The 27727-nt window shown below is 35.8% G+C and overlaps 2 protein-coding genes across 6 annotated transcripts; one reads left to right on the top strand and one right to left on the bottom strand.

Annotated features, from left to right (window-relative positions):
- Window positions 1-194: 194 nt before the first annotated feature.
- Window positions 195-12723, top strand: LOC149077646 (uncharacterized). 5 transcript variants are annotated; one of them, XR_016194181.1, is made up of 4 exons: window positions 195-289; window positions 2731-2888; window positions 3039-3219; window positions 12565-12723. XR_016194181.1 is itself a non-coding variant. In XM_089245203.1 (3 exons), the coding sequence occupies exons 1-3, from the start codon at window positions 247-249 to the stop codon at window positions 3153-3155; spliced, it is 318 nt and encodes a 105-aa protein (XP_089101329.1). In that variant the 5' UTR covers window positions 195-246; the 3' UTR covers window positions 3156-3255. The 5 variants fall into 5 exon arrangements, 3 of the variants coding, with proteins under 3 accessions (XP_089101329.1, XP_089101331.1, XP_089101330.1); XR_016194180.1 differs by lacking the exon at window positions 12565-12723 and adding an exon at window positions 6690-7214; XM_089245203.1 differs by lacking the exon at window positions 12565-12723 and having other exon boundaries at window positions 3039-3255.
- Window positions 7251-25997, bottom strand: LOC149077645 (uncharacterized). Its single transcript, XM_089245202.1, has 11 exons — window positions 25896-25997; window positions 24810-24859; window positions 22116-22296; window positions 19167-19333; window positions 16797-16901; window positions 16222-16383; window positions 15234-15369; window positions 13057-13161; window positions 11372-11523; window positions 10636-10781; window positions 7251-7875 (listed from the first exon to the last, which is right to left on the bottom strand). The coding sequence occupies exons 1-11, from the start codon at window positions 25918-25920 to the stop codon at window positions 7659-7661; spliced, it is 1446 nt and encodes a 481-aa protein (XP_089101328.1). The 5' UTR covers window positions 25921-25997; the 3' UTR covers window positions 7251-7658.
- Window positions 25998-27727: the final 1730 nt, after the last annotated feature.

Genomic DNA, 27727 nt, shown 5'->3' with positions numbered 1-27727 from the left:
AAATTTACTAGATGGCAGCAAAGTGTCTATAACTTGATCAGGCTTGTATAGTACTGATTTTGGTGGATAGATGGAAGCAAAAGTTCCGTACGTGGGAATTATTGAGGCATTTGCTAAGAGATTTTGTATTTTTCATCTGCAGATGGCAGCAGAGGTTCTATGTGTAGAAATTGATGAAGCATCTGCTCCAAAATTTCATACTTTCCATCAGCAGATGGCAGCAAAAGTCTCAGTGCTCGGATTAATATGGTTACTACATCACTGAAAAAAAAAAACTTAATTTTTTTGTGTAAGTACAAGGATGCTGTTTCTTTCTCCTCCTAATCAATAAAACTAGATATTATTGTTTGGAAGTTTGTTTACATGTGCTCCATCCAATAAAAAAATTAGTATGTTTACTATCCCACCACTTTCTACTTGAGCTATTATGTTAATAATTAATTAATTAATTCTTGATATTTTTTTATTCGGTTTCTTCTTTTGTATTTTTCAAACGTTAATTAGTGGTAGGTTTGATGATTTAACTTTTTACTCTGCATCTGTAGATTAAATTGAGACATGCCCCTCCCCATGGCTCCCAGATCTTGTAGCGGGCCCCTCGGTCAGACTTTTAACCGGCCCCTTCTGTAGTTAATTTATAGCGTGAAAAAGCAAAAAAAAATGATAACCGTCCCGGGCCTAGAGCCCTGTCAGCTTCCCCCCCCCCATGTGAGGACATGCCCCTCCCCACATGGTCTCTGGGTCCCATCAGAAGCAGATTTGTGATTTCGTCACCGTGGGGCCTTATACAAATTTTGTCATTCTAGTTTCTTTTTCCACTCATTCCTCAAATTCCCCCCACAGGTCACTCACATGCTTGCACACTCTTTAGGTCACTCACATGCTCTCACTCAGATTTCAGCGATGCATTACAAACAAGAAACTAAATTTGAACTATATCACTGATATGTTTTATTGTAGGTTCTTTCGAAATGGACATTTTTGGTAAATTTGACCGGTTGTAGCCAGAAGGGTGTTTGCAGAATTGAAGACGTAAAATTTTGGCGCTGATTTGATTTTGTACTTTGCCAGCATTTCAGCGCTTGTAGCTCACCACATTAAATCCATATATTTCAATTAAATCGACTTTTTTCTCGACTTATCGCGAGAAAAAAGTCGCCAAAGTCGTGGCAGACCATACTGCATCTGTTCCAAATTTCTGTCACCTTATACGATTATTTGTTTTTTACAAATATGTACTTAGTTCCAACTTCACAAATTTGGCTTTTTTCAGACTCAACACATTTTTTGGATTAGTCCCAGTGATTAACTCTCTCTAGCCGCTGTGGTGGTTGAGTGGTCATAGTGAAGGACTCGCATTGCGGGGACCCGGGTTCGAGCCCCACCGTCACCACAGTGGTGGTCGGCTGAAGTTGGTTTTCTGTGGTTCCCAACTTCGAGGCGTAAATGCGAGCCGATCTCCCTGTTACAAAGTCTCGCCACAGAGAGCAACAGTCCTGCAAACAGTACAAATATTCAGTCATTACACATCACTCACTTCACTTCTGAGATATAGATGGCAGCACTGAAAAATCATACACAACACTTGATACACACTCAGACTGTTAGGTACACTTACACTTCCGGCGCAACTCACTAGGTAGTAAATTGCCTATGGCGATAGACCTGAGTTCTGCTCGGTTGGGAAAAAAAAGTGGTTAACTCCTTGTTGCTCTATATATCCACTGGAATTATATTTAGGGGCACAGTAAAAGTCATGAAATTTGAATCAGTCAAAAAAAGTTGCAGCGGAGGTTCCAGAATGCAGGGTATTCTTAATGGGCCGAGTGCAGAATGATAAGGAGCCTCACCAGACAGGCAAAACAGAATAATGTCTATTACATGAAATAGGATTTTCAATAGGGGTTTTAGGCCCTAAGAGAGACATTTCCCAAAGTCTCATGGCACTGTTAATACTATGTCTCCCTCATGTGAAAGTATGACAGGGCTCTGGGGGGTTTAGGTATCGGTTTTATATTTTTCCAATATTTAAAACTATAAATTTCCTTGAAAATCAATATAAGAAGTCAGCTAAAAGTCTTTATCAGTCTGGTGTCTTGTCAAAGTTCAAGGTCCCGTCTAAGGATGTGGGAACAGCAGATTTACTACCATATGCATGTCTATTAACAAATCAATGTATTTTTCAACAGAATTTCAATACATATGGAAAAGTGGCTGTGTAAAGAGATATCAATGTCTAGGAAAGGAAAATTCACCACTGCCCTCATGGCAGTGGTGAATTGGTGAAAGTGGTCCAACAGCACTTTCATCTGAAAGTGCTGTTAGCTACTTTCAGATGAAAGCAGCTAACAGCACTTGTCCCACATACGAGAGACTGGGTTTCGAGTCCCAGTGAGATCAGAGATGAATTTTCCTTTCCTAAACATTGATATCTCTTCACACAGCCAGTTTTCCGCATGTAAGGTACTAACAAAAGAGAAGATGTCTTTCTCTGCAATAGAATTTCAAGTTCTGGCTTTTTTAAGCAGTAATCGTAAAATATATTTAATCAGTGCAATAAAATCCAGGTCTATGGTTCCTTATATATTGTAGCCTGGTGCGATCCCACCCAACTAAATCTGGTCCTGCATATATCACCCCCTTTGGTTTGATAGAACATGTCACTTTCACCCTATATATAATCTGAATTCAAATGTTCATTTGTAACGGGAGTGTATTAATTTATTGCAGATATTGTGATGGACAGCATTGGGAAAGACTGCAACGAACTGAAACAGCAATATGAAGCCTGTTTTAATTCCTGGTTTTCAGAAGAGTTCTTGAAAAATAGCAGTAGCAAAGGCGAGCATTGTGAGCCGCTTTTCAAGGAATACCAGAAGTGTGTCAAGGTAACAAAACAAATATCATTTGAGAAATGTTTCAGAGAGTTACGAATTAAATTTTTTTCCCTTACTATACAGACCGACACAGGTTTGCTCTTATATTTTTCTAAACACTTCTATTACTTTGAGTACATGGCTCATTTTTTTACCTTCCAGGTTGCTATACAGAAAAACAAAATTCCTCTTTGGGAATTAGAGAAAGAAGTTTTAGGCACTGACAAAGAGAAAAAAGCACCACCATCGGCATCTGAAAATACCTCTGGACACTCGTAATATTTTTTTAAAGAAATGACGATCCATTTTTTTGTACATAATTAGAGCATCATCATCATAACTTGTAAGTTTTTTTTATAAAGTAAACAGTCATGTAACTTCAAATACCAATCATGTTTATCTTTTCTTGTTTCCGGGACATATTAGAGCAGGATTTTTACTGTTTAGTGTTAATTCCAAATTCACTGGGGTCTAGTCCCCCCCCCCCAAAAAAAAATGTGAGAAAATGACCAGGGGGAAAAATGACCAAATCTAAATTGTTTTATCACTTTGATTTCCTCCCTCCAAACGAAATTTCTGGCTACAGGCCTGGCATGATCTATTACGACTGTACAGGGACAGCTTAAGCAAGGGGTCAATTTCTAGCTGAGTGCTGTAAGCGGCGGCAGCCTAGGCTTTCTCATTAGAAATTTTTTTTTAATTTTGAACAATAAAAAAATCCACAGGACACCAGTGCTATCACTGTTTTGAGGTTGGCAATGAAGATGCTGAGAGAACAGACAGGGCCTGGGGCAACCAGTATAAACTATCACAGGTATTTATTTTTCAAGTGCCCTCATGTAAAGGGCCTGGAACACCATAACCCCTGTCACTCCCCTAGTTTCTGCCTAGGGAACCTAATTGAATAGGGAAATTTTGGTGTTAACAAAGTTCTACTTTATGTGTGAGATTTGAGACCGAAACCCACCAAAAAGAGGGGAAGGAAAATATAATGGCTCATCAACGAGTGCTGTAATGGTAAAAAGTTATCTGGAAATTGAGAGCAGTAAAATAACTTAGGACCAAAAAATAGGTGTTTATTTAAAAGCAGGACATATGGTCAAGCACAATTTGTTGGGTTAAAAATTATGTTTGTTTCCCAAAAAAGGCTAAAGTTTTTTTAACCTAACAGGGTCATCTTTAGGGATAGCACGAGTGCAAGCCGTCCCTACGGCTGCGCTATCTGATACTGTTCACAAAAGCCTCCAAAACATACCCATTCAGCATGATCCAATCCCTATCTGGGCCGTTAAAGGGTTAATTCTTGCTATATGGATCAGTAACCTGAAATACAGAGATGCCCAGGCACTTGCAACGGATAGTATATTTGGAGTATCAGAGTAATTGAAGACATAAATCTATATTTTGAGAACAGTGCTCCCACTAAAAAAATTAGAAAAAGTAGGACAAGGGAATTGGGAATTCCCCCCCCCTCCTCCAGACAACATAATCATAGCCTTATGGGGGAAAAATCAAAATTATTTTTAAAAAATTAAAAATTTCCATAGCACTATTTGAGTATCCAAAACAAAATGACAGGAATAACTTGATAAGAAAAATAATTTTTGGCCAAAATGGTATACTAGCACAACCACAGATAATTTTTTTCTGTTTCGCCTCACAATATATATTACTCTTTTTTTTTTGAAAAATCTTCCAAAGTCCAGTCTGTCAACTCTTTTACGATGCACAGAAAATTATGAAGACGTACGTTTTTTAAGAATGACGCTACTTTGAGACCCCTTCCAAAAGCACAGTGCAAAATTCGTAAATTACGAGATCAAATGTCAATAAGTCAATGTGAACCGGATTGTTTTTTTCTGTGCTGTCCATCTGTTTTAAAGGGATTTGTTCACATTTTATTGTTCGCTATCTCTCTGAGATGGAAAGCAGGGTGTGTCCGATCCTTCAATATTCAATGTCAGCAAGATTGTTTTTGGCAAATGAAGCACTTTCATTTCTAGCTCTTCGCAGAACTCTGTAAACATTCTTTATGCCTGCGCATGTCCTAAAAATACAGGCGACCATTGAATGGTATTGGGTGGCATTATAATCACAAAACCTAGAACAGGCCTATGTATCCAACTGCTTCTTCTGTTATGCAAACTGTTGTTTTCAACCCATACACAAAATGTGCACCATAATTTTGAATGATAAACTAGTTACTGAACAATGAATGGTCCAAAACCATGGAGTTGTAAATCCTAAATGATTTTTTCTATCCAGATAGAATTTTTTAATGACCACTCAAAACACTGACACCAAATGAGTTTCTTGAATCCTGAAATTAAGCAAAGGAAAAACTAATAAATCACATGGCTCACATATAACTGCCCAAGGTCACAAATAACCTGATAAATGATAGAACTTCTGCTTGGCAAAATAAATAACTGCAATCTACTACACTTGCATTGTTTGACAATATTTCAATGATCCCCTTTTCATTTAAAAAAAGTTACACAAATTCTGTTAAGATTTGATAGGAAAAGTAGGACAAGTGGAAGCCCTGTAGGAAGTACAAAAGCTAGACTACATAGGCCAAAAGTCACCCGATTACCCCTTTGCTAAAAATGGCTCAGTATGGTGTCTACCAACCTGTTTGACACTACATTAGAAGAGACAGGAGTACTTGAATATCGAACATGTTTGTATTGCCAAAGCTGAATTGTTAGAAAACAGTGAGTGCATTTGAAAGTGCTGTCAAAGATCTACATTGCCAAGGGGAAATATCATAGACTTACACAACAAAATCATTGTAGGTTGAAGAAGTTAACAGGACCAGAGAACTCGGAAGTGGGCTGCAGATAACAACAGACATCTTTGACAATGCTTGCTGAGAACTTCTTTCACAGTTCAGATGAAGAAATGAGGTGATGGGAGTGTTTTCTATTGCATCTGGAGATGTTCACTCACCTACCAACAATTTTTGAATTCACCTATTCAATCATTTTTAATGCATGCAAAATAGAATAATCCAAAATGGTAGAATCTATTTTTAAATTAAAAAAAAAAAATTATCAAAGTACAGGGTCAGCGAGAAATAAGTGTCCCACTTTAGAGAGGCATGGAGTGTATTCTACTGCTCCAAACGAGACAAAATTTGTACAGCAGATTATTCAAACGATGTGCTTGTCATTTATTGAAAAAAATAGCATAAATATGAATGGCTGGAGCACACATAAATGTTTAATATAAAGCACTAAAACTGCTCAGTGCATTTCCATTCATTTTGTACAGTGTGCTCTAATCTCAAAACCATATTTTCAACAGCTGAATGTAGTGTCTACCAGAATATCCAGAACATGGCACTGAATGCTATCCTAGAGATCTGGCACAAAAGAAGGTCTTCTATGGTAGACAGTCTCCGTCAGGAAACCCCATAACCAGAAGTCACAAGCAGTGCCGTCTTAACATATGGGGCCCCTCAAGACCAGGGACCCATGATGCTCTTAAGACAGCCCTGGATACGAGTAGTGATATCCAGTGAGCGAGGAGGCCATGCAGTGGTTAAAATGTCCGCTGATCACCCAGGCACCTGTGAAATGCTTTTCTAGCAGGCCCAGCAATGTGAGGTGCACCATCTTGCATAAAAATTATATCTTGAAGGCATCCACACAGTTGAAGTTGTGGGGATTACAATTCCTCAGCATTTCATGGTACTGTTGTTCTGTGACAGAACAGGTTTCGATTCTATTTGCTGTTATTTCTTTAAAAAAATATATGCAAATAATAAAAGTGATCATAAAACCACATTATGCTTTTACTTTTTTTCAGGATACAAGGGTTGCTTCTGGATAACATGAGGGTTTTCAGATGTCCAAATTCTAGAATTCTGGGTGTTAACCTTAACCATTGAGACAAAAATGGGCTTCGTCAGTCCACAGAATGTCCCATGGATGTAAAAATCTGCTGCATGATGGTTCGTACAGTGAAATACAGCATGGGAAACAGCTTATATACTCATACTACCATGTGGCAATTGAATACTGGAACCATAACTTTGATGCAAGCAGAATTTTTTTTTCTTCCTCTACCCAGAAGAATGTGAAATTTGAAAGAAATGGACAACTTGGCAATCATTTTTCATAGGGCACAAAGAGACACTGGACACCTTCATATGGCAGAATTATTTTATAGTTACAATAGAGTTTTGTTGGTTCTGGTTGAACAATTGTTGGACAAATTCGGTCTCATTTGGAGCAGTAGAACACGCTCTAGACCTCTCTAAAGTGGGAAAACTTATTTCTTGCTGACCCTGTACTTACAGCCATGCCAACTATGCAGCACACATTTAGCACAAAGGAGCACAAGAAGAAAAAAAAAATCAAATCCCAGTTTAATAATAAAAACACTTTTATTTACTTCCCTTTTTTTCTATTCCCAGAAAATTTATTTTCTGATGAATGAAAGTGTACAAAATATTGTTCACAAATGATGAAAAAAAAAAAAAAAGCTCCACTACTCAATTCACAGGATTGATTTTAGAAAAAGTAATATACAAGAACACATGATTTTCTAAATAATGCAGAATATGTGACGACTCTCGTAGTTGATATAATTAATTTCTTCCGATCATGGAACAAATTGAAAATGCAAAACAAATTTCCCACAAAAAGGACCAAAACGCATCACATAAAGCTTAACGTCACACTAAAACATTTATGAACAAATTTTTGCACATCCTTCTCGCTATAACACGAAAGAGAAAAATGTTCAGAGATTTAATAGTTACAAAAACAATTCTCAATTCTTTTCTCCGCTAGCTGCTTTCTTGGCCAGCTCTTTCTCTTCTAGTTTCTTGGCTTTCTTGCGGCCCAAAACGAGTTTCTCTCTTTCTAATTCAGTCATATCTGAATTTATTTTCGTAAACACTCCGGTTCCAAATGTTGTAGCACCATCTCTTAAGGTGAATCTTTGGCCAGCTTCAATTACCATGGGCTTGATGAATTTGAACTTCAATCTGAAGAAGAGAGTGGAAAAAATTTTAAACCGATACATATAAATTAACTTGAAAAAAATTAATTGTAAAAAAAAATATTTGATAGAAAGGAAGATAATAAATGAAAATTAATGTATTGGGTATTCTAAAGTATTGGCACTAGACAGAGGAAGTGAACCACTGTGTGTTATTCCTTTTTCACATATTGAAGACATGAAATATAAATGACATCTTGTGAATACAATGATACCTCAGATAAAGGAGATTGTTCAAAAATCACATTTGTAAGCCGAAATCTTTGTTAGCCAAAATGAGAGAATGAAACCACAGATTTCTATGGAAAATCATAGAACTGATTCCAGGTATTGCCCAAAATCCAATGATACATCACACACAAAAAGCACTGTAAATAGGGGGAAAAACTGACAGATGGCTAAAACTGATTGAAGACACAATACGATATATGAGAGTTCACAAGATGAGAACTGTGGAAAATCGTTTCATTTCACAACATGTACGAAAAGTCGGGTGATTGGTGTCTTCCTATATGTTGTGGTCGGCTTCATTCTTTGTTTCGTACATAAAGATGGAAAAGACAAGCTCCTAGAACATCCAGTTGAGAGCAATAGTTGAGACCAAGAGTGCTCAACTATTAAAAAGTACGGGTCACTTCATTCATTTGAACATGTACCACTGGCCAATTAATTAAATGATCTAAATGGACCGTGGCAGCTTGGGTGACCTGGAACAGTACAGTGAGTTATTTAAATGGTCTATGAACATGCCAGTTTGCTCAAGTACTCTAGAACTGTGCCATGGATCATTTAAGTTATCTATGAAAGTGCAGAAGTTTGCTTAAATACTCTGGAACTGTACCACAGTGATATGTTAATATGCTGCGAGTGATTTGCAACTGTGTTGGAGGTCACTCAAGTGATCTGGGAATACACTGCAGGTTACTTAATGATCTATGGATATGCTGTGGGGCTAAAGTGATCTGGAACTGCGCCACGGTGATATGGGTCACTTTAGTAATCTGGGAATGCACTAGTGTAGAGATGATGCGACTCATCTCAACACTGAATGAAACGCTAAAACACTATATCGCTAAATTGTGACAGTAATTCAGTCTTCCTTTTTCAATATTCCTCTCCTGAACTAGTTTACCCGAAATCACCAATACAACTATGTTTAATAAACATTACTTATTAACAAAATGTTTGGTTTGATATACGACCTATCTCTGAAGTTTTTGTAACCAAAGATTGGGTCACAACCCCCCAGGTTAAGAAACCCTGTTCTAAGGAATCACTGTATGACAGGTGGTTGGGGGACACATATCTGTGAAGCAAAATACAGATGTAACGAAATGAAAGTCTTGAGTGAAATATGGTGAGAGAAGTGTGGCTACTTTTAGAATCTAACAGAACTGCCCATAGAATCAATGGTACCTCAACACACAGGCCCATCCAAGCATGGTAAGGAGGCCTAGTGTTTATAGGAGTTCAGATCAGAGGTGGTTCCAGAGACACTACCTTTAGGGAAAAGGGGTAATTTTTTTTTCAGACAGTAGTTTGTATTCCCAGGAGGGGGGGGGGGGAGCGCTATGTTTTATTAGTTTATATTTCAGTATGGGGGTTTTTTTTTGGGGGGGGGGGGTAATTATCCCGATTTCCCATTCCCAAAATCGCCACCGGAACAAATCATGAATGGAATGATGAGACCTTGTATTATAATTTTTGAGAATAAGCAAATATGTAAGCTGTTACTTCTAGCCATGTATCATACTCCACAACATCATTCTACACGGGAGCCCATAATATTGAGATGCATAGAACCCCCACAAGAGAAAAGCTCACTTAAATCTTCAATCCAGTTATTTATAAAACTTTTGTTAAATTTAAATTTACTCAAAAAATCAGATAAGTAGGAAGAGCCCCTCTCCTGAATAAAACAAGGGGCTATGGTCACAAAAACGTTAAGAAACACTGTTAAATCTGGTCATTTAAACGTACACATAAACTATCTGATTTCATAATTTTACAATTTAAAATCATGACGACTAAATGAAATAGAAAAATTTGGCTAAATGGAACAAATTCCATTAAAAGAAATTTACAGGATTGGATACGAGCCCAATAAAGCTGATGCTGGCTTCTAGCCCAGAAATTAACTTCATCAATCAACCTCATTTGCTTACCTATAAGGTATTAAGGGAGATGTCTCGCTCTGGTGGATATTTTATATTAAACAAATTATTATAATTTTATTTTTCATTTCATGCATACAATACGACACATGTATTGCTTTTAATGTACTAGCACATTCATTCTAAAAATGAATTCTCACAATTTTTTGTCTTGGGAAATATATATTGTTATAAGTTGTATATGTTTGTAATTTTCTTTTCAATTCAATAATAACGTGTTCCGGATTCTGCCACAAAGCTGGGCTAGAAGACATTTCAGCAGCGGGATTAGTCTGACGGGAGAGTTTCGGCATTCGTTCCTTCAGGATGGGATACAAATACAATTCAAAAATATATGTAGCATCAATACTAAATAACACATCTATTGTTCACATGAATTATTTCAGTTGAAATGCGATTCACTGACGAATGTTAAGCATATCCATTTTAATCCGATTCAGAATACTTTACTTGAGTGAATCATCACTTCCCCCAAATAACCAAACGTGTATAAAATACAACTCATAAGCATGTGTAGAATCATAACGTATTAAGAAACTAAAACAATGGTGAAATATTTTTTCCCAACTTACACTGAATCTTCACCAGGCATCATCAGTTCCTTTCCGGGTATTTCAACTTCTGCAACACAGTCCCATGTTTTGGAAAATACATTTGCTCTGTAAAGATTGGTAAGAGGAATCTTTCTACCACCCTCAGACTTTGTCATCAGGTATGCCTGAAATTCATGGATTTCATTAAGCATATTCTTTAAAGCAAAATTTGTTGTTTTTTCCCTTCAAATAACAATTTATAATGAGCATATCAGCGATAGACTTAGGCAGTTTTAACTAATTCAAAATATAGTAAACTCTGGACTATGCGGCCTAATGTGGTGGGCCGGATAACAGAAGAGTCAGAGTTCTATAAATGCTTACTTCCTACCTCCATCCATTTCCTTCCAAAACAACATCCTTTTTATACCAAAACCCACTCCTATTCATACTTTCTGGTCTCTAAATACAGGTGTACATACTTAATAAAAGTTATTATGTACTGAACTATACATTTTAAAATTTATTTTAATATGTATAATAGATTTTAATGGTCGGGAGATTTTAATGTTTGATTTTGCATCTCCACATCCCAAAACCAGTTTTTGTGCAGCTTGGAATCACAGACAATCATTATGTACCAATTTTTAACTAGGCCAGATAGTGTGGGGACCAGATAGCCGAGAGTGTACTGTATTCTCAATAACAGCTAATGTAATAACTTCAGTGAATTTTATTTTTTGACTTGATCCATCTGACACCAAATAGAACTTACCTGCGCTTCAACATTATCATGAGCTTTAGCTGAACCAGGAGCGCACATCATCATTCCGCGTCGAACTTCATTCCTTTTGATGCCTCGAAGTAAAGCACCAAGTTGATCCCCGGCATGAGCCTCTTCTAAGGTCTGCTTGAACATTTCAACACCTACAAATCATGAATTTGAATATTTTAATAACAGTCTAGAATAAAAAGTCACTTGTCACATCAAGCAAATTATAATGGTAAATATGCAGAAAACTGTAATGTGGAAAATATAATGAAAGTGATGAAAATACAACAACGGATTGAAAGTCTTTATGAATAAATTTTTATTATAAGAAATCAAGAGTGAATCACAATAGGCGAGTGAACAAAAGTTATCACATGCTATTAGAAAGTAGTGAAATTATATAAACTGATTTGCCATTTCATTTTTACCTTTTACATAATCGGATAAGTGGCATATTTACCAGTGGGCTGAGCACACCATAGCCTGGAGCAAATTTAAGAAAATGGATGGCCAAGAAAATAAAATAGAACAGGAGAAGGACGGTAAAACCACAGCTTCACCTCTAAATTAGATATTACATAAAAGTTTATTGGTGGCAAAGATGCTATCAACTTTTTAACATTGATTTAGTTTTTGGTAGTACAGTGATACTTAAGCTTAGGAATGCCTCAGCTTACAAATTTTTCAGCTAACAAAGATTTTTTTCAATGTTTTCCTGCCTGGGCTAACAAACATTTCAGTTGATATGGATGCATGTGCTAACATAAAACAGCAGTATCGTGAAGCTGAATTTTCATGCTAATCAATATGAATCAGATGAGTACCTGTTATTCGAGCCAGATTAATTTATTTATACCTTGGAATCACTTCTCAGACATGCCTGTCTTTCAGAATGATTTTGAGCCATTTCATATGAAATGAATGATTAAGCTAGGAGAAAATGTAAAAGAAAGAGAAAGAAGCCTCAGACACAAATGGTTTCACTGCATATGATGAGACTCAATACCAAAATGAAGTCTTTTTTTTTTTCAAACCGAGCACAACTCAGGTCTATATACCCAGTGAGTTGTACTGGAAGTGTGTGTGTGTGTACATAAGTCTGAATGTATGTATCTAATGTTATGTTTGATTTTTCATTTTCAGTGTTGCCATCTATATTTCAGAGGTGAAGTTTAATGATTTAATTACATTTGTAGGTCTGTTGCTCTATGTGGAAAGACTTTTAAAAGGGGGAGATCAGGACTCGCGATGCAAGTCTGTCACTATGACCACTTGACCACCACACTGGCAAAATGAGCAGTCTGGACATTCTCAGAACCTATATTTTACATGTGCGTGTGAGAGCAAGACCACAACTGGGGGGGGGGGGAGCAGGCAGGTTTGGTGCTGCCCCGGTTAACCAAGCATCTAGTTGCGGCTCTGTGTGAGAGAAATGAGCTTGTAAAATAAAATTGTTTTTCGGTTATGACCGTGATTTTGAAGTGAATTATCTTTGTTAGTCAAGGAATCACTGTATCAGCATATAAGGTGCACTTAATTTCTTCAGACCAATTTTGAAGGGGAGGGAGAAATGTGTCATACACACAGCAAATAAGCAGAATATTTATTAACTTATGAATAAGAAACAAAGTAATCACTATAAAATTGCTTACTGACTCAACATAGCTACAGCAATGAATGAAATCTACCTGTAACAACAGTTTTGATGTACCGCTGATACCCTATTACTTCACAGTCTGCACCTTTCTTTACAGTTCCTCTCTCTAGTCGACCAGTGACAACTGTACCACGACCTGAAACAAATGAAGAGCTATTGAAATTTTTCAACAGAAAAGTAGATAAAAATTGAATAAATTTAAAAGCATTAATATCCAGCACCAACTTGAATGTCGTAAACCCTAATCTTTTATTGTTTTTTGTCGCACAACAATCATTTTCTGCAAACAAGGGCTAATTAGATCGGAATCTACAATTTATTATATTACTGATTCCGAATGGCAGCATTCAACATTTCACTCTTTTTTTACTCACTGAGAGGTTGATACGCTAACCCTTCAGTGTGAGAATCTTTAGGTAGCAATCTTTTCTATGGTCATGTTGTCACAGTTTCTGTTATGTCTCTGCATCAGGAACGTTTCTGACAAGGACGAATCGGGTATCAAACTAGCAGCACCCCTGAATATACTTTGGTACTTTGGGCGAGTATCATATCCACTCAGGCTATTGAGTCCAATTGACACCCAAATGTTTTTGTTTAATGTTTGAAAAGCAAAGCTTAGGCTTTAATTTTTTTAGAATGATATTGGATGTATTTAATATATGTATATTTTAATACCGTAAGAAACAGGAATAATTATAACTAATTAACAATTAATCACCCTTCATGTTCATGATAATAAACAAAATCATGACACTAATTTTCATAAAAAATTGTCGAAATGACCAGTTTTTTATGAAAAGTAGTGTCAAATGATGATTGTTTATTATCATGAACATGAAGGGTGATTAATTGCTAATTAGTTATAATTACTCCTGTTTCTTATATATATATATATATATATATTAAATACATACAACATCATTCTAAAAAAATTAAAGCCTAAGCTTTGCTTTTCACATAGAAGAATATAGCTGCAAGATATTTTCTTACATACCGTAGCATAATGAATAACTTGGAAGAAAGTTCAAATTACACAGGTCTGCGATGAAAAATCATAAAAATATTGTTTTATATAGCTTTTAGATGCTAATTACTGGAAAAATAATTAAAAAATTTCATCACGTCTAGTTTTTGACATAAAGTGAAAATAATATTTCAGCGGTAATACATAAGCAGCATAGAAATCACATTGAAACTGTGCGCTATAAATAAATGTAAGTCACTGCCAAAGATGTTTCATTGATTATTCGGTGACTTTGGGGTGGGGCTATTATTATAATGCAGAGTTAAGATGTAAATGTGAAGTATGTATATTTATGAGGTGATAAAATAAAAATTCTAAAGTATTTGGAGAGGTTTGAACTATTTTCCCTAAAATATGCAATAGTTTTGTGAGAAAACCTTACATGCTGAAAAAAAAATGAATTGCATTTTTTGGAATTGGCACCCCAAATAACATAAAAATCAATTATCAAAACAAAAACCTTCAAAAAGTATTTTTTTATAGACTTATAGGATAGTAAGGAAAGTCCCTATGCCACATTTTACTGGCAAAATGTTGATCCTAGAGATATACTTCTAATCAGAAAAATAACGTGTAGAACCCTTAGATATGTCATTTATATTGCAAGAGGTTGTATAGTTATTAAAATGCAAAAACTAACTTTTTATATGGACACTGTCTTCAAAAACCCAATTAGAAAGTTCTTGCCGTCTCTTTTGAGGCCAACAAAAAAATTCCATGTTTTAAGTGCAATATTCACTGAGACATTCAAATTGGAAAATTCGAGAAAAGTTGGGAAAGATGAAACACTAATGGTAAAATGCATTTTTCCCTCATATATGTTCTTTCATAATTTTTCTTCATTTTGTGAATTTGAATATCTCAGCAGATATTGCTCCTAGAAACAAGAATTTTTTTAGTTTCAAAAGAGACAGGTTAACAACTTTGTAATTGGATTTCTGAGGACAGGGTGTCCATATAAAAAATTTCGGATTTTTTAAATTTTTAAAAACTTTTCCTAGTATTTTAAAAATTACACAACCCCTTGAAATATAAATAACATAAAAGTATAAGGTGTAAACACTATTTGGATACTTTTTCTAATTAGAAGTATACCTCTAGGATCAATGGTTTGTCAGTAAAATGTGGCTTAGGAACTCTCCTTACTACCCCGTACATATATTTAATTTCAGATAACTCACCTTGTATGGTATGCACATGCTCAATGGGTAAAAGGAAAGGCTTATCCAAGGCTCGCACAGGCGTTGGTACATGTTCATCGATCATTTCCAAAAGTTTTAAGATAGAACTTGCACCAGTTCCTTCTGGGTCTTTGCCCTTTTTTTATAGATAAAAAGAAAAGTTGCAAAAAAAAGAATAATTGAAAACATTTTCCTGATTATACAGAAAAGCAGCAGGAGCTATCTACTGTGTGATAGTTAATGTCATTCTTATATGCATTTTGAAAAGATGATCCCACTGGAACCTGAAACAAAGACTATATATATTTGAATAATTATACTAGAGTTTTTGATCCTTCCTGAATGTTCCCACACATGTTGATTTTGACTTGACCAACGCCATGTGTTTCACTCATTTGACATTACTGATAATTTCTCTGATGTGTGTGTGCTTGATCTTCATCACATGTGCAATGCGAATTAAATTATAATACAGTCGAATCCCGTTATAACAAACTCCAAGAGACTGGAGAAATTACTTCATTATAACGAAATTTTGTTATAAAGGAATTCCAGGTTTTTGTATTGCTTCTATGTGAACTTATCTGGTGGATTAGAAAAGTGTTCGTTAAAAAAAGATTTTTGCTATAACGGTATTCATTAAAACAGGATTCGACTGTATGTATGAAAGGTCTCTGGCACATTTTGTGATGGAATAAATTAAGTATTTGAAGTCTGTTCATTACTTGTATAACAGTGCAACTTTTTATTGGAAATAAGTTTAGTTCCCATGGACATAAGGGCCCTGCCCTACTCATTCCTGTAAAGTGCACTTCAGAAATCATTTAGATAACTGAAATTAAAAAATATAGCAGATTCCATTTAATAAGTCTTATTTCCCATGTAGGAGCATTTCCCATTTAAGAGATTTTCGAGCTCAATGTCTCCATATTGTATGGGTCCCAATACTGACATATCGAGCAGTGTGATAGAAGAACATTTCATTTACCTCCAAAGCATTCAAAGCTGACCCATAAACCACAGGGATATCATCACCATTGAAGCCAATCTCTGTCATCAGTTCTCTGAGCTCCATTTCAACTAGTTCCATCATTTCCTTGTCGGCAGCATCAACTTTATTGATAAACACTACAATGTGTTCAATTCCAATCTGTAATCATTCAAAATATGTGCATTGTAATTAGTGGATAGATATCAAGAGCCTGTAGCAAGAAACAGACAAAATATCGAGACCAATACAAAAGACTACACAAAAATTAAAACTATGCTCATTACATCAAGTAGATTCTGAACTGCCACATCATGCATTTTTATCAGATAAAATCCCTTACAATACCGCAGGCATAAAAATGCAGTGAAACCTGTCCAAAATGGACAACACATGAGACGAAAACCTATCTTAAGCAGAATAAAAATATGTGCATTAATTTGCACCTTTATAAAACAGATATTTGTCTAAAATGGAATATTATTTCAGTATCTTGACATTCCATTTCTTACAGGTATCACTATAACTTATGACAAACATGCGCACGTTTAAAATGTATAAAACTCAAAAATTACCTGTTTAGCCAAAACAAGATGCTCCCTTGTCTGTGGCATGGCACCGTCAGTAGCAGCAACTACTAGCACAGCTCCATCCATTTGAGAAGTTCCTGTTATCATGTTCTAGAAATTTGAAATATTTGCATTATAAAATAATAATGCATTATATATTATTGCATATCATTATAACACAAATACAATGCCACAACAGGCAAAATGCCCAACGAGGTGACTGAGAAAAAGATGCCCATAACAAATATGGATGTCATATATTTCAAAAATACAGCACAACCCAATTAAAAACACAATCACAAAAACTGTAAACAATATATACACATGATAAAATATTATACAATGCCCATAAAGAATATTATGGTTGTCTTATTCTAAGTATGGATAGCTTCTTGATTTACCCCAACATGTTTATCATATTATGTTCAAATAATACACAAGTCAGGTATTGAATACATATCAATAAAATCATTTGACTGTTTTTTCAAATGTCAGTTTTATGGAATAAAAAAAAAATTGTGTGACATTTCGCGAACAATGCCTCCCTTCTCCTGAAAAGGGAGGGACATTATAAGTGGAAACTTTACCTTGACTTACGCCATTAGTCTTAGAATGAATTACTAATGTAATTTAGGGGTGTCTCTGCATTTTGGCAAAAAAATAATGAAATAATTTCATTTAAAAAAATCCAATGTTTTTCTGAGAATTTCTTTGAAAACTGCATTGCAATTACAGTTTTTCAATGATTGAATTTTTAGCTTTTATGTTATTTTTGGAGCATCCTAGACAACTATCAACAACAGCAGTGTTGTATTGTTAATCCTTCAAATGTTATAAATCCTCTTAATTTTTCAAATGAAATGCATTTCAGGTTTCTAAGAAAAAGGGTAGATACAATTACAGAAATGTGCCATAATAAAGGAGGAAAAGAGGTGTCTAGTTAGAATTTTTTTTCCTGTGTGTGGATTCTAAACTGATTTTCATTATGCTATTTGTGTGTAAAGATAAATAGATAATAATAGAAAATTTAAGATTATAACAATAGACAATGTATATATACAATGTATATTTTTGTAGATATGCATAAATCGAAGACAAGAATAATATGATCTCAGTAGGGTTTGTACTCAAGACCTGGAGTTGGTATTTACCTTCAAAGACTGAATATTTATGCACCATTTATGTGACCTTTTTATTGAAGTTTTAGTTTTTTTTAATCTTCAAATATTAGTTTAAATAAGAACTTTCAGATTCTTGCGTTGCGCATAGCACATAGATCAGACACAACAGGGCCACCTTTCTCAGACACGGAAACCCCTTTCACAATACACACAAATAGTTTTATCCAATTCTTTATTAAAACTTCCCATAACAATCATTCTCATTTTCTGAGACCCATGGAATGAAGCTTTAATGCATGCATAGTATTTTTGTAATGGCACAAACTTTTTCAGTGCCGAGGCTTGGGGGTATTTTAGCGAGAGATCACATTGTTATTATGCAGGCCTTTATTGATTTGGATAATCATTGTCATTAATTACAGTAAATTGTTTTGTTAGAAAAAGAAAAACTCCCAGTGTTCCATAAGTGCGAAGCCTGTGAAAGCTCGGGCCACGCTGCTGCCCCATCTCTGGGGGAAGAAAAGGCTCTGAATACCAGAAAACGTATTAAATAAAACAGTGAACTCGCACATTTACATAATTTAATTTTTTGAAGCCCCTCTTTCCCCAGAACTTTGAGTCAGCTGAACTGAATGAGAACAGGTAAATCAAGGAACCGTAGCATCATGTCAAAAATGAACAGTTACTGCCATAGAACAGTTACTTAAGAAAATAAGTTATATTTGATTTAATTTCAGACTTCATATGATTTCTGATCAGAAAATCATACATAGAAAAAACGCATTGGCATGATATATTTGTATCTTTTCTCTATGAATTTGTTTCAAAATACACCCCCCCCCCCAGATGAAGATGAGTAAGGGAAAAAAGATGATTCTGAGGAAAAAAATAAAAAACAAAATTTATTATATTTTCACCCACGAACAAGTTTTAGGGTTTCTTTGTTTTTGGTGCACATATGCCATATAACAATAACAGTGAAGAAATAGTGCTTCTATTTTTTCCATTCACCTCTCGACGTAATATTATGTTAGAAACATTGGACAGGTCAATGACTTGTTAAGTACATTGAGGAGAGAATGAATATTTGCATGCTTTCAACACCCTGCTTTCTATAATTATATAACTGAGCTTTATGTATCACATCATATCCTATTACATTCAGGGATCTATAAGACATGATGGCAGCATTTGGATTTTCAATAACCAACTCTTTTACAAGTTAAAAAGTTCCTATTAAAATTAGTAGTCATACCTTGATATAATCAGCATGGCCAGGACAATCGGTATGGCCATAATGCCTCTTGTCGGTAGAGTATTCTACATGAGCAACATTTATGGTTATTCCACGAGCTCTTTCTTCGGGTGCGTTGTCAATATCTTCATACTTTTTCATTTTTGCCATTTTTTTCTCAGCCAAAACTGAAATAAAAAGGAGAAAAAAATTCTTAAATATATTTTTTATATCCTTAGAATTTTCTTTTGTTATTCAATTATATCAATTTAGTTCAACAACAAAATACACAGGGTGAATGCCACCTGTTCTAGCAAATGAAAGGGGGTGAAGAAGCCCACATGGAATGTGAAACACCCTACCAACCCCATCCTATCTTCAACTATTTTTGAGTTATATGGGATACATGATTATGGAAGAAAAATGTACCAAATGTGAAAAAATCCCAAAGTTGTGAAGTTTCTGAAAGACCTACATGCAAACTAGGATCATATTTTGAAAGAGCATAAAAAATCCTATAAGGTGAAACCGATTTCATCAAAATATCTGGATTTAATGGTGAGCTATAAACACTGAAAAATTGCTTAAGTCCAAAATCAAATTGTTGCAAAAATTTTTAATCACCAATTCTGCAAACACCCTTGTAACTACAATCGGTCAAATTTACCAAAAACTTGTCCATTGAGCCAGCTTTCAAAAAAGTTTACAGTAAACCATATCAGTGTCCTGATTCAGGAGAAATTTAGCTTTTTGTCTGCAATACATCACAGAAATTGGCATTTGTCGAAGTAGATATTTAACGAAAATTTGAAATTGGCACTTAGATTTTGGCTGCAATTTGATTTTGCAAAAAAAATCTTATAAGGTGATACTACCTCTACCCACAGGAAATCTGTTAAATGGTGAGCTACAAGCACTGAGAGATTGGTGAAGTGAAAAATCAAATTGTCCCCAAAACCAACCAAAATTACTTTGACGAATGCAAATTTCAGTGATGTATTGCAAATAAGTCTAAATTTCTCCTGAACTAGATCACTGATATGATTTATTGTAGACTCTTTCAAAAGCTGATGTAATGGAAAAGTTCTTGGTAAATTTGACTTATTGGAGCTAGAAGAGAGTTTGCAGAATTGGTGATTAAAAATTTTGGCAATAACTCAACTTTGAACTTTGCCAGTCTTTCAGTACTTGTAGAGAGCTTGCCATTAAATCAAGATATTTAGCCAAAATTAATGTCACCTAAAAGAATTTTTTCTGATTTCTTTCCAAATATGTTCTCAGTTTGCACATGGGATTTTCAGAACCTTCACAAATTCATTTTTTTAGACGGCACTTTTTTTTATCACAATCATTCAACGTAACTCGAAAACAGTTCGAGATAGGACAGGGTTGGTAGGGCGTTTCATGTTCCACTTGGGCTCATCTATCACCCATTTTCGTTTGGCAGAACAGGTCCTGTTCACCTTGTATATACAGGTAGCTATTATCAGAAAGGAGGTGTTTATGGCCTAACACAGTGGTTCTTAAACTTTTGTCTTTGGTAGCTTCCTCGTCCTAGTAAATATGTATCTGGGGCACTCTAAAGACCTGCTTCATGGTATTGAATAAGCACACGTTAATAACGACAAGCCACAGCAAAGACCCCCCCCCCCCAACCTTTGTGGTTGGTGGGGCCCCAAGAAACTATGGCACACACTTTGGGAACCACACCAGAGCTGCGATCACACTGGGCCCTGTGGTTTAAAGAGCCCCCTCGCTTACAGTAATGGAAATAGGAAAATAGACATACCATAAAAAAATTTTGTAGCATTCATTCTAAATTTCAATCAATTCCAGGATTTGTTTTCCTTTCATTAATTCTGAATTTTCATCAATTCTGTAATTTTCTCTCTCATTAAATCTGAATTTCCATGTATTTTGGGAATTTTTTTTCTGCAAATTAATTCTGAATTTTCAACACACATTTCTAGGGTTTTCCTTTCATTAAATCAGAATTTTCATTACATGCACACTATTCCGGGATTTTTCTCTCTCATTGATTCTGAATTTTCATCAGTTCTGGAATTTTTCCTCTCATCTCTTGTTTCTGTGGCTTTTTTTTTTGATTAATACTGAATTTTCATTGCTGAGTAGATATTTTTCACCATTCCTGTATATCGTGTGATAATACACAAATCTTTTACATGGCAAGATTTAAAGATCCTCCCACAAAATATATAAAATTAGGGCTAAGGAGCAACAAAATTATTTTTGCACCGGGCCCCCACATCAGATAAGGGCAACCTTAAACCACACTTAATAAGATTTAAAAAAAGGGTTGGATTATTGGATTAAATGAATCAACATAGCCTATATGTTTTTTTTTTTTTTGGCCGCTGTGGTGGTCGAGTGGTCATAGTGACGGACTCGCATCGCGGGGACCCGGGTTCGAGCCCCACCGTCACCACAGTGGTGGTCGGCTGAAGTTGGTTTTCTGTGGTTCCCAACTTCGAGGCGCAAATGTTAGCCGATCTCCCCGTTAAAAAGTCTCGCCACAGAGAGCAACAGTCCTACAAACAGTACAAATATTCAGTCACTACACATCACTCACTTCACTTCTGAGATATAGATGGCAGCACTGAAAAATCATACACAACACTTGATACACACTCAGACTGTTAGGTACACACACTTACACTTCCGGCACAACTCACTAGGTAGTAAATTGCCTATGGCAATAGACCTGAGTTGTGCTCGATTTGAAGAAGAAAAAAAAAGCTGATACGTTTTGATGCATATACCTCACGTCGCGCTCTCTTCACTGAAAAATATATAAAATCAAATTCACATAGTTTGGAAAAGAAATTCAATTTGGCTCAATTTGACCAGCTAGTTTTCAACCTATCAAGTCTCATGCATCATATCCTTAATTATGGCCATCCTGTATTAAGAATAAAGCATTTCATGCAGAAACATAGAATTAAAATTTACCCTTGGTGATGGCAGCTGTAAGTGTAGTCTTCCCATGATCAACATGCCCTATCGTTCCTATATTAATGTGAGGCTTATCACGTTGGAACACTTTCTTAGCTCCAGGTGGACCAGCAGCAAAGTAGCGACTGAGAGACTGATTCAAAAACTTTGTTGAAATTTGTGTAGTGGACACCGATCCCTAGAAGAATAATAATAAACAATTCCTGAAACTAAAGATGCAAGATAGCATAATAAGGAAGAAATTTATGATAAAGATAAATGAGGGAAAGTCATGAATTCCTAACCCTTTTTTTAACACAAAATGGATGCTGTATCGCATGATATAAGCTGGGGTGTCAAACTTGCAGCCGCCGAAGGAACTAGTAAGGAGCCTGCTTCACCGCACCACAATCCAAAAAAATACTTTTTTTCAATTAAAAAAAACTAATAAATAATTCTATTAAAAAGTATGAAGAATTTATCTAAAATTACGGCAACAAGAGCCTCTACATATAATGAAATCAGCTACATATTAATGAAACATTCCAAGCCTTTCAGTCATTGGTTCCTTGGTTAAGCAACGGATGAAGGCCTGCAACATAAATGCTGCAGAAAATGTCTCTCTTAAATATGTGTACGAATTTCATTTTTGAATCGAGATATATTGGGAGGGGGGGGGGGATTGAAAGAATAACAGTAATTGCTGATAATTTGCATGATCAGTTGGAAGTAATGCCCTCAAACGTACATTGCTTTTTAATAGTGTTTGACAAAACTTTATACTTATGAAAAATGTCAATCTCTTATGAACAAACTTATAGCAGTGAGAAAAAGTGATACACAGCAATGGCTACCACAAATGTAAGTTTTGCTTCAAGACTTACAGCACAACTAAACTAAATGCATTCACACATCCTTAAACTGCTATCTTTCTATTGCATCATTTATCAGCAGGTCTTCTGATGTAAAGAGTTGGAAACAGTTTCATTCTAAATAAAGCCTGCGACGATCAGTTTAAACTCATGCATCCAGAGACCCCAAGTAGTTCTTATTCCCACAATTTCTTCAAGACTTGGAGAGCAATTATGAGGGGCTAATTTCTAATTTGTTAATTAATACATTTTTTTGGTATTATGATTTTTAATAATTAGAGGCCTACTTGAGATAAAATTTTGAAGCAAATCGCCCAAGGTGCAATTGAGTCTGACACCCTTGATATAGGCCATAGTTTCTCAACCTTTTTTGTCCCACATCGCCTTCTTCATCAGAAATTTTTTCCTCCCAATGCAAATCTAACCCATAGAATCCTATGTTATACCAGCAGCTTCTACCGCCCTACTGGGACATTCCATCGCCCCCAGATGACATTAACGCCCATGTTGGGAATTACTGATATAGGCTATACTAAAACCCCTCTTAATGGCCACTCCTCAGATGCAGTAACTTTTCTTTTACAGTCAAATAAAACTTTCATTTCAAAAATAAAAATATGCATTTAAAACTCCTGATTAAGTCACCTCTCTTTTGCAAACAATTTTTTTTCTTTTAAAGAGTTTTACTGTAGACATAGGTTGAGGGTGGCCGAATTCTCACTATACAAAGGCCAACATAATGGTCAGCTGTAGCTTTGCAGACCAAACTGACACAACACTCCGGTGTATAAGCCACACCCCTAAAATTACCCAGGGAGTTTGCAGTTTTGTGTCCGCCATAAATAATATGGTGAAAAACAATTTGATCATTAAAATTTTACCCTGGGCTTCACTTCATAAACTGATACATATAGGGCCTACATTGTTGTTCTGGTTCCCAGCTAGTAGATGCAATGCATTAAAAATTACTGGTTCTTTTTCAAATTAGTCCATTTCATTACATCCATAGTTTGAATTTTACAGGGAAGACAATTTTTCAATATTTTTCTGCAATTATTTTTATTGCTTACTTCTGATTTGGCAACCAGTGGGGGCGCAAGGGTAGAATAGACACTTAAGGAATTTATTTAAGCACCGGTAGACTTCGAAACAAGTTTTATTATTGGGATGGAAAACATGCCAAAAGCTGGTCATGTGTACAGTATTGACTATCATGGATAAATTCGTTATGGTACAAAGATAAAATGGACTAGCTTCACGTGAACTAGGTAGACTGCCTGTAGATGTGAAAGTATGCACACACACACTATTACCTAGTGCTTCTGTATGTGCATCAGATAACACGGAACCAGATTTGTGATACCGAGTTACCTTCTTGAAACAGAATATCTGTACTTTGGTTTGAGAAAATGTTGGTCTGCTTCAATGTGGAATGTCACCACACTTTCGATGCAACCATCAGTGTTGTGCACAATGTGTTCCCAGCGATGCAAAAGCCTTTGAATGCTGTTGTCACTGCCTAATCTCTGGATGGTGAGAAGAGAGTGGTCTATTGCCTGAAATTTTCACATCCCTTTTTGAAAACTCTTACCCACCTTGCTGCTGCTTGGTAGGCAATCCAGACTACACTTACATACATATTCCAACATGCGCTCATTCGTTAAAAAATTCAATGGCGACCTGAGATTTGTCTCGCTCTGCAATAAGGTTAATGTGTTGAATGAATTTATGCTTTAGAAAACTTTCATTTACCACGTAATCAAATTAAGCTATGCGAAAAACCATATAATAGTATCAAATAAACAATTTAAAAAACTGAGCACTGAAATTTATTACTCACGACTTTAAGAATCCTTCCACATAATGCATGGAAAACATGGTGGTTCAAACCTGTATAAAAATATTCAAAAGATTATAACAATGTAGTTCAATTCACACACCTCTAGTTTTTTTATCCAATGATTGCGATTAAAATAATTTCAATATATAAATATAGGCCTACATATAACGAAAACAATTCATGAAATTCCAAGGATTGTACAGCATCTGCAATTTTCGACGAATGGTCACAGACTCATTTCACTAAGGGGTCGTTGTCCATAGCATGAGAAAGCAAAAAAACAAGATTTGTCCCGAGCCCTGTCAGCTCCACCCTTGGGGGGCATGAAAAAGTCTAACATAGGCCACTTAAGTGATCTGGAAGTGTGCCGTGTATTGCTTACATGATAAATTTTATGCTACTAGTCACTCAATGACCCGGAAATAAGCCATGGGCCATTAAGTGATTTGGAAATTTGCAGCAGCAGCTTAATTGATCTGAAAGTATGCCACAGCCTATTTCAATTGATCTGGAGATGGAAATGCACTATTAATAGCTTGACTGAACCAGAAATATGTCACAATCTGTTTTAATTGATTCGGAAATGTGCTGTGGGGCCAATTGATTGGTTTGGCAATTAGTCGTGGGTCAAAACCAAATACAATATTACACGATTTCCTAATGATTTTCCTCGAAATTTGGCTTGGCCATGGGTTGAACATATGTGCTCTATGTTCTCCATGCCCTACCCCCTTTAAATCTAGGCGTACAAGGCTCCAGCCGGATAGGTGGTGGTGCTCAATATGAATCCCACGATTTTTCATATTAATTCACTATGGAGGGGGCCTGGCTCCAAAATGTGGGGTATTCAAATAAGTCTAACTAGTCTTGTACGTGTATTTTTTGCTTAATTCAACAATCATAATTATTTAATCAGTGGTATTAGTTGTCAATGTTAATTCAAATGACCGGTTTGACTCCTCATGCAACTGATATTAATAACGAAATAAACAAATTTAAACTCTTTGAAAAGCACGAAAATTTTATTGCAATGTTTAAAGGTTAATAATAATCACGCTGTCGATTTAAAATAGGATAATTTGTTACCTCCAAAGCCTAAAAACTTTGGCATTTTATTCGGAAATGTGTGTATAAAAAAGCACGTAAACAACAATTTTTCGGGAAGTTCAGTTAAGAGCTGATGGGAAGTCAAGCAACCATGTACAACTCTGGCTGGCAACAAAAATTTTAATTTCTATTTTGATGTTGACAGCCCTGACCATATTTTACAGAGAAAATTACGGGACATTGTTAACTGTGACCGAAATAGCCAATTTACTTTGATCATTCTCGTCACACAACTGTCAATTTCTGCACACAGGGACTAATTAGACCGGGACTTGAAATTCATTGCCGATTCCGAACGGCAGCGGTTGCCATTTTGCCCTTTTTTTATTGCTTTTAAATACTCACGGAAAGGTTGGTGCGCTAACCCGTCTGTGTCGGATTCCTTGCAGTAACAATCTTATTTTATGTTCATGCAGTCACCCTTTCTGTTGTTTCCAGGTCAGGAAAATGCGAATTTATTATTTAAATTGTGAAAATTTGTTAGTGGGTGGGAAATGAAGAGCTATCACAAGCAAAGGCATATTTACAGGTGGGGATTTACAAGTTAACCCACATTCCCGCTAACCCACATTCCCGACTACGTGGTCTGGGAGCAAAAACCTGACCTAAACCTATCGTAAACCTCCCAGATCCTCCTCCTAATCAGATGAATCCCATCCCAACGAAGCCACTTATCGGTAAATGTGGGAAGCACCAAGAACGTGATCCCAAGTGAGGAGCAAATGTCCTTCAGGCCTAAATTGAATTGGTGGATCCTACTCCTGTAGCCCCTACTACAAAGGTTACCCTTGACAGTACTGGAATCACGGTTCCAGTCTCAAGGTTCGCTACAAGGTTTCGCACATCTGAACCTTGCTCCCTAGCGGATAATAGTAAAATAGTAAATAGTAGAAATTGTAAATCCCGGTACTCTGAAAGAGACTCACATATCCGCTCCTCATATATCGTTCCCACCCACATGATTACCCGCAAGGGAACCTTTCGGTGATGAAAAACGTCTCGAACGTTGCTAATATTTCCTCAGGAAGACAACAGCGTTAGAAACCCCGAAAATCCCTACACACTCTGTTCCCTAACCATGGAATCGCTGATGATTAAAGCATTAAACCCCTATCATTATTCCCCTCTACCTCATCCACGACCACCTATTCACCATCTAAACTATCGTTGTTCGTAGAAATTGCTTCTTCATCAACAGGTGGCTCTACAACAGGTGGTTTCATAATAACCGGACCCTATAAAGCCCTAACTCTCTCTTGTAACGCTTGGAACCTCGAGTTCCAACCTTGTCCTATCCAAACACCCCTTACAGTTGAAACTATCAGCTACGATCGCCGTAGATCAGAGAAACCTCCCGTCGCAAGGACCTACACAACACTTATCGAGGTCGAGGCATAGTAACACTATTGCTAAAAACTAGATAATAACACTTAAAAAATAAAAAAATGAGAAACGTAAACAGGAAATTAAAATAACGTAAATTACTTTACAATGCAAAATATACGTAAACGATTGTACGACAAAATTAAGTAAAATAAAATGCTCAACACAAAATCACGAAGAAGAAAAGTATATAAAGAGTGGAACACACCCCAAAAAGTATTAAGATACAAAGTAAAATTTATACTTATTAGTATTAGCTAACTATCTATTCACTAAACAATAGGACCCAAAATGAAAAAAAAAAATTCTGAGAATATCGGGTAAAAAGTATACATTGTTCGCTAACAGTAATGCCCAAAAAACTCACAAAATTATATAAAAAACACGGGAAAAACACGAAAATGGCAGGAAACAAAGAACCAAATATT

This window comes from Pholcus phalangioides, unplaced genomic scaffold (genome assembly GCF_987345545.1).
Source record: "Pholcus phalangioides strain wild (caught in Gottingen) unplaced genomic scaffold, Ppha-v1.0 ptg000015l_1, whole genome shotgun sequence".
Taxonomy (NCBI): domain Eukaryota; kingdom Metazoa; phylum Arthropoda; class Arachnida; order Araneae; family Pholcidae; genus Pholcus; species Pholcus phalangioides.
This window is presented reverse-complemented; position numbering and strand designations above follow the sequence as displayed.

What these genes read in the sequence shown, in the direction of transcription:
- LOC149077645 (XM_089245202.1), bottom strand. Translation starts at nt 25,920, where the DNA reads ATGCCAAAGTTTTTAGGCTTTGGAG. An exon ending in TACAGCTGCCATCACCAAGG is followed by an intron (nt 19,334 to 22,115) that starts GTAAATTTTAAT and finishes TTTTTATTTCAG; the next exon opens with TTTTGGCTGAGAAAAAAATG. An exon ending in ATGATAATGTTGAAGCGCAG is followed by an intron (nt 10,782 to 11,371) that starts GTAAGTTCTATT and finishes CATGAATTTCAG; the next exon opens with GCATACCTGATGACAAAGTC.
- LOC149077646 (XM_089245203.1), top strand. Translation starts at nt 247, where the DNA reads ATGGTTACTACATCACTGAAAAAAAAAAACTTAATTTTTTTGT. An exon ending in AAAAAACTTAATTTTTTTGT is followed by an intron (nt 290 to 2,730) that starts GTAAGTACAAGG and finishes AATTTATTGCAG; the next exon opens with ATATTGTGATGGACAGCATT. An exon ending in AATACCAGAAGTGTGTCAAG is followed by an intron (nt 2,889 to 3,038) that starts GTAACAAAACAA and finishes TTTACCTTCCAG; the next exon opens with GTTGCTATACAGAAAAACAA.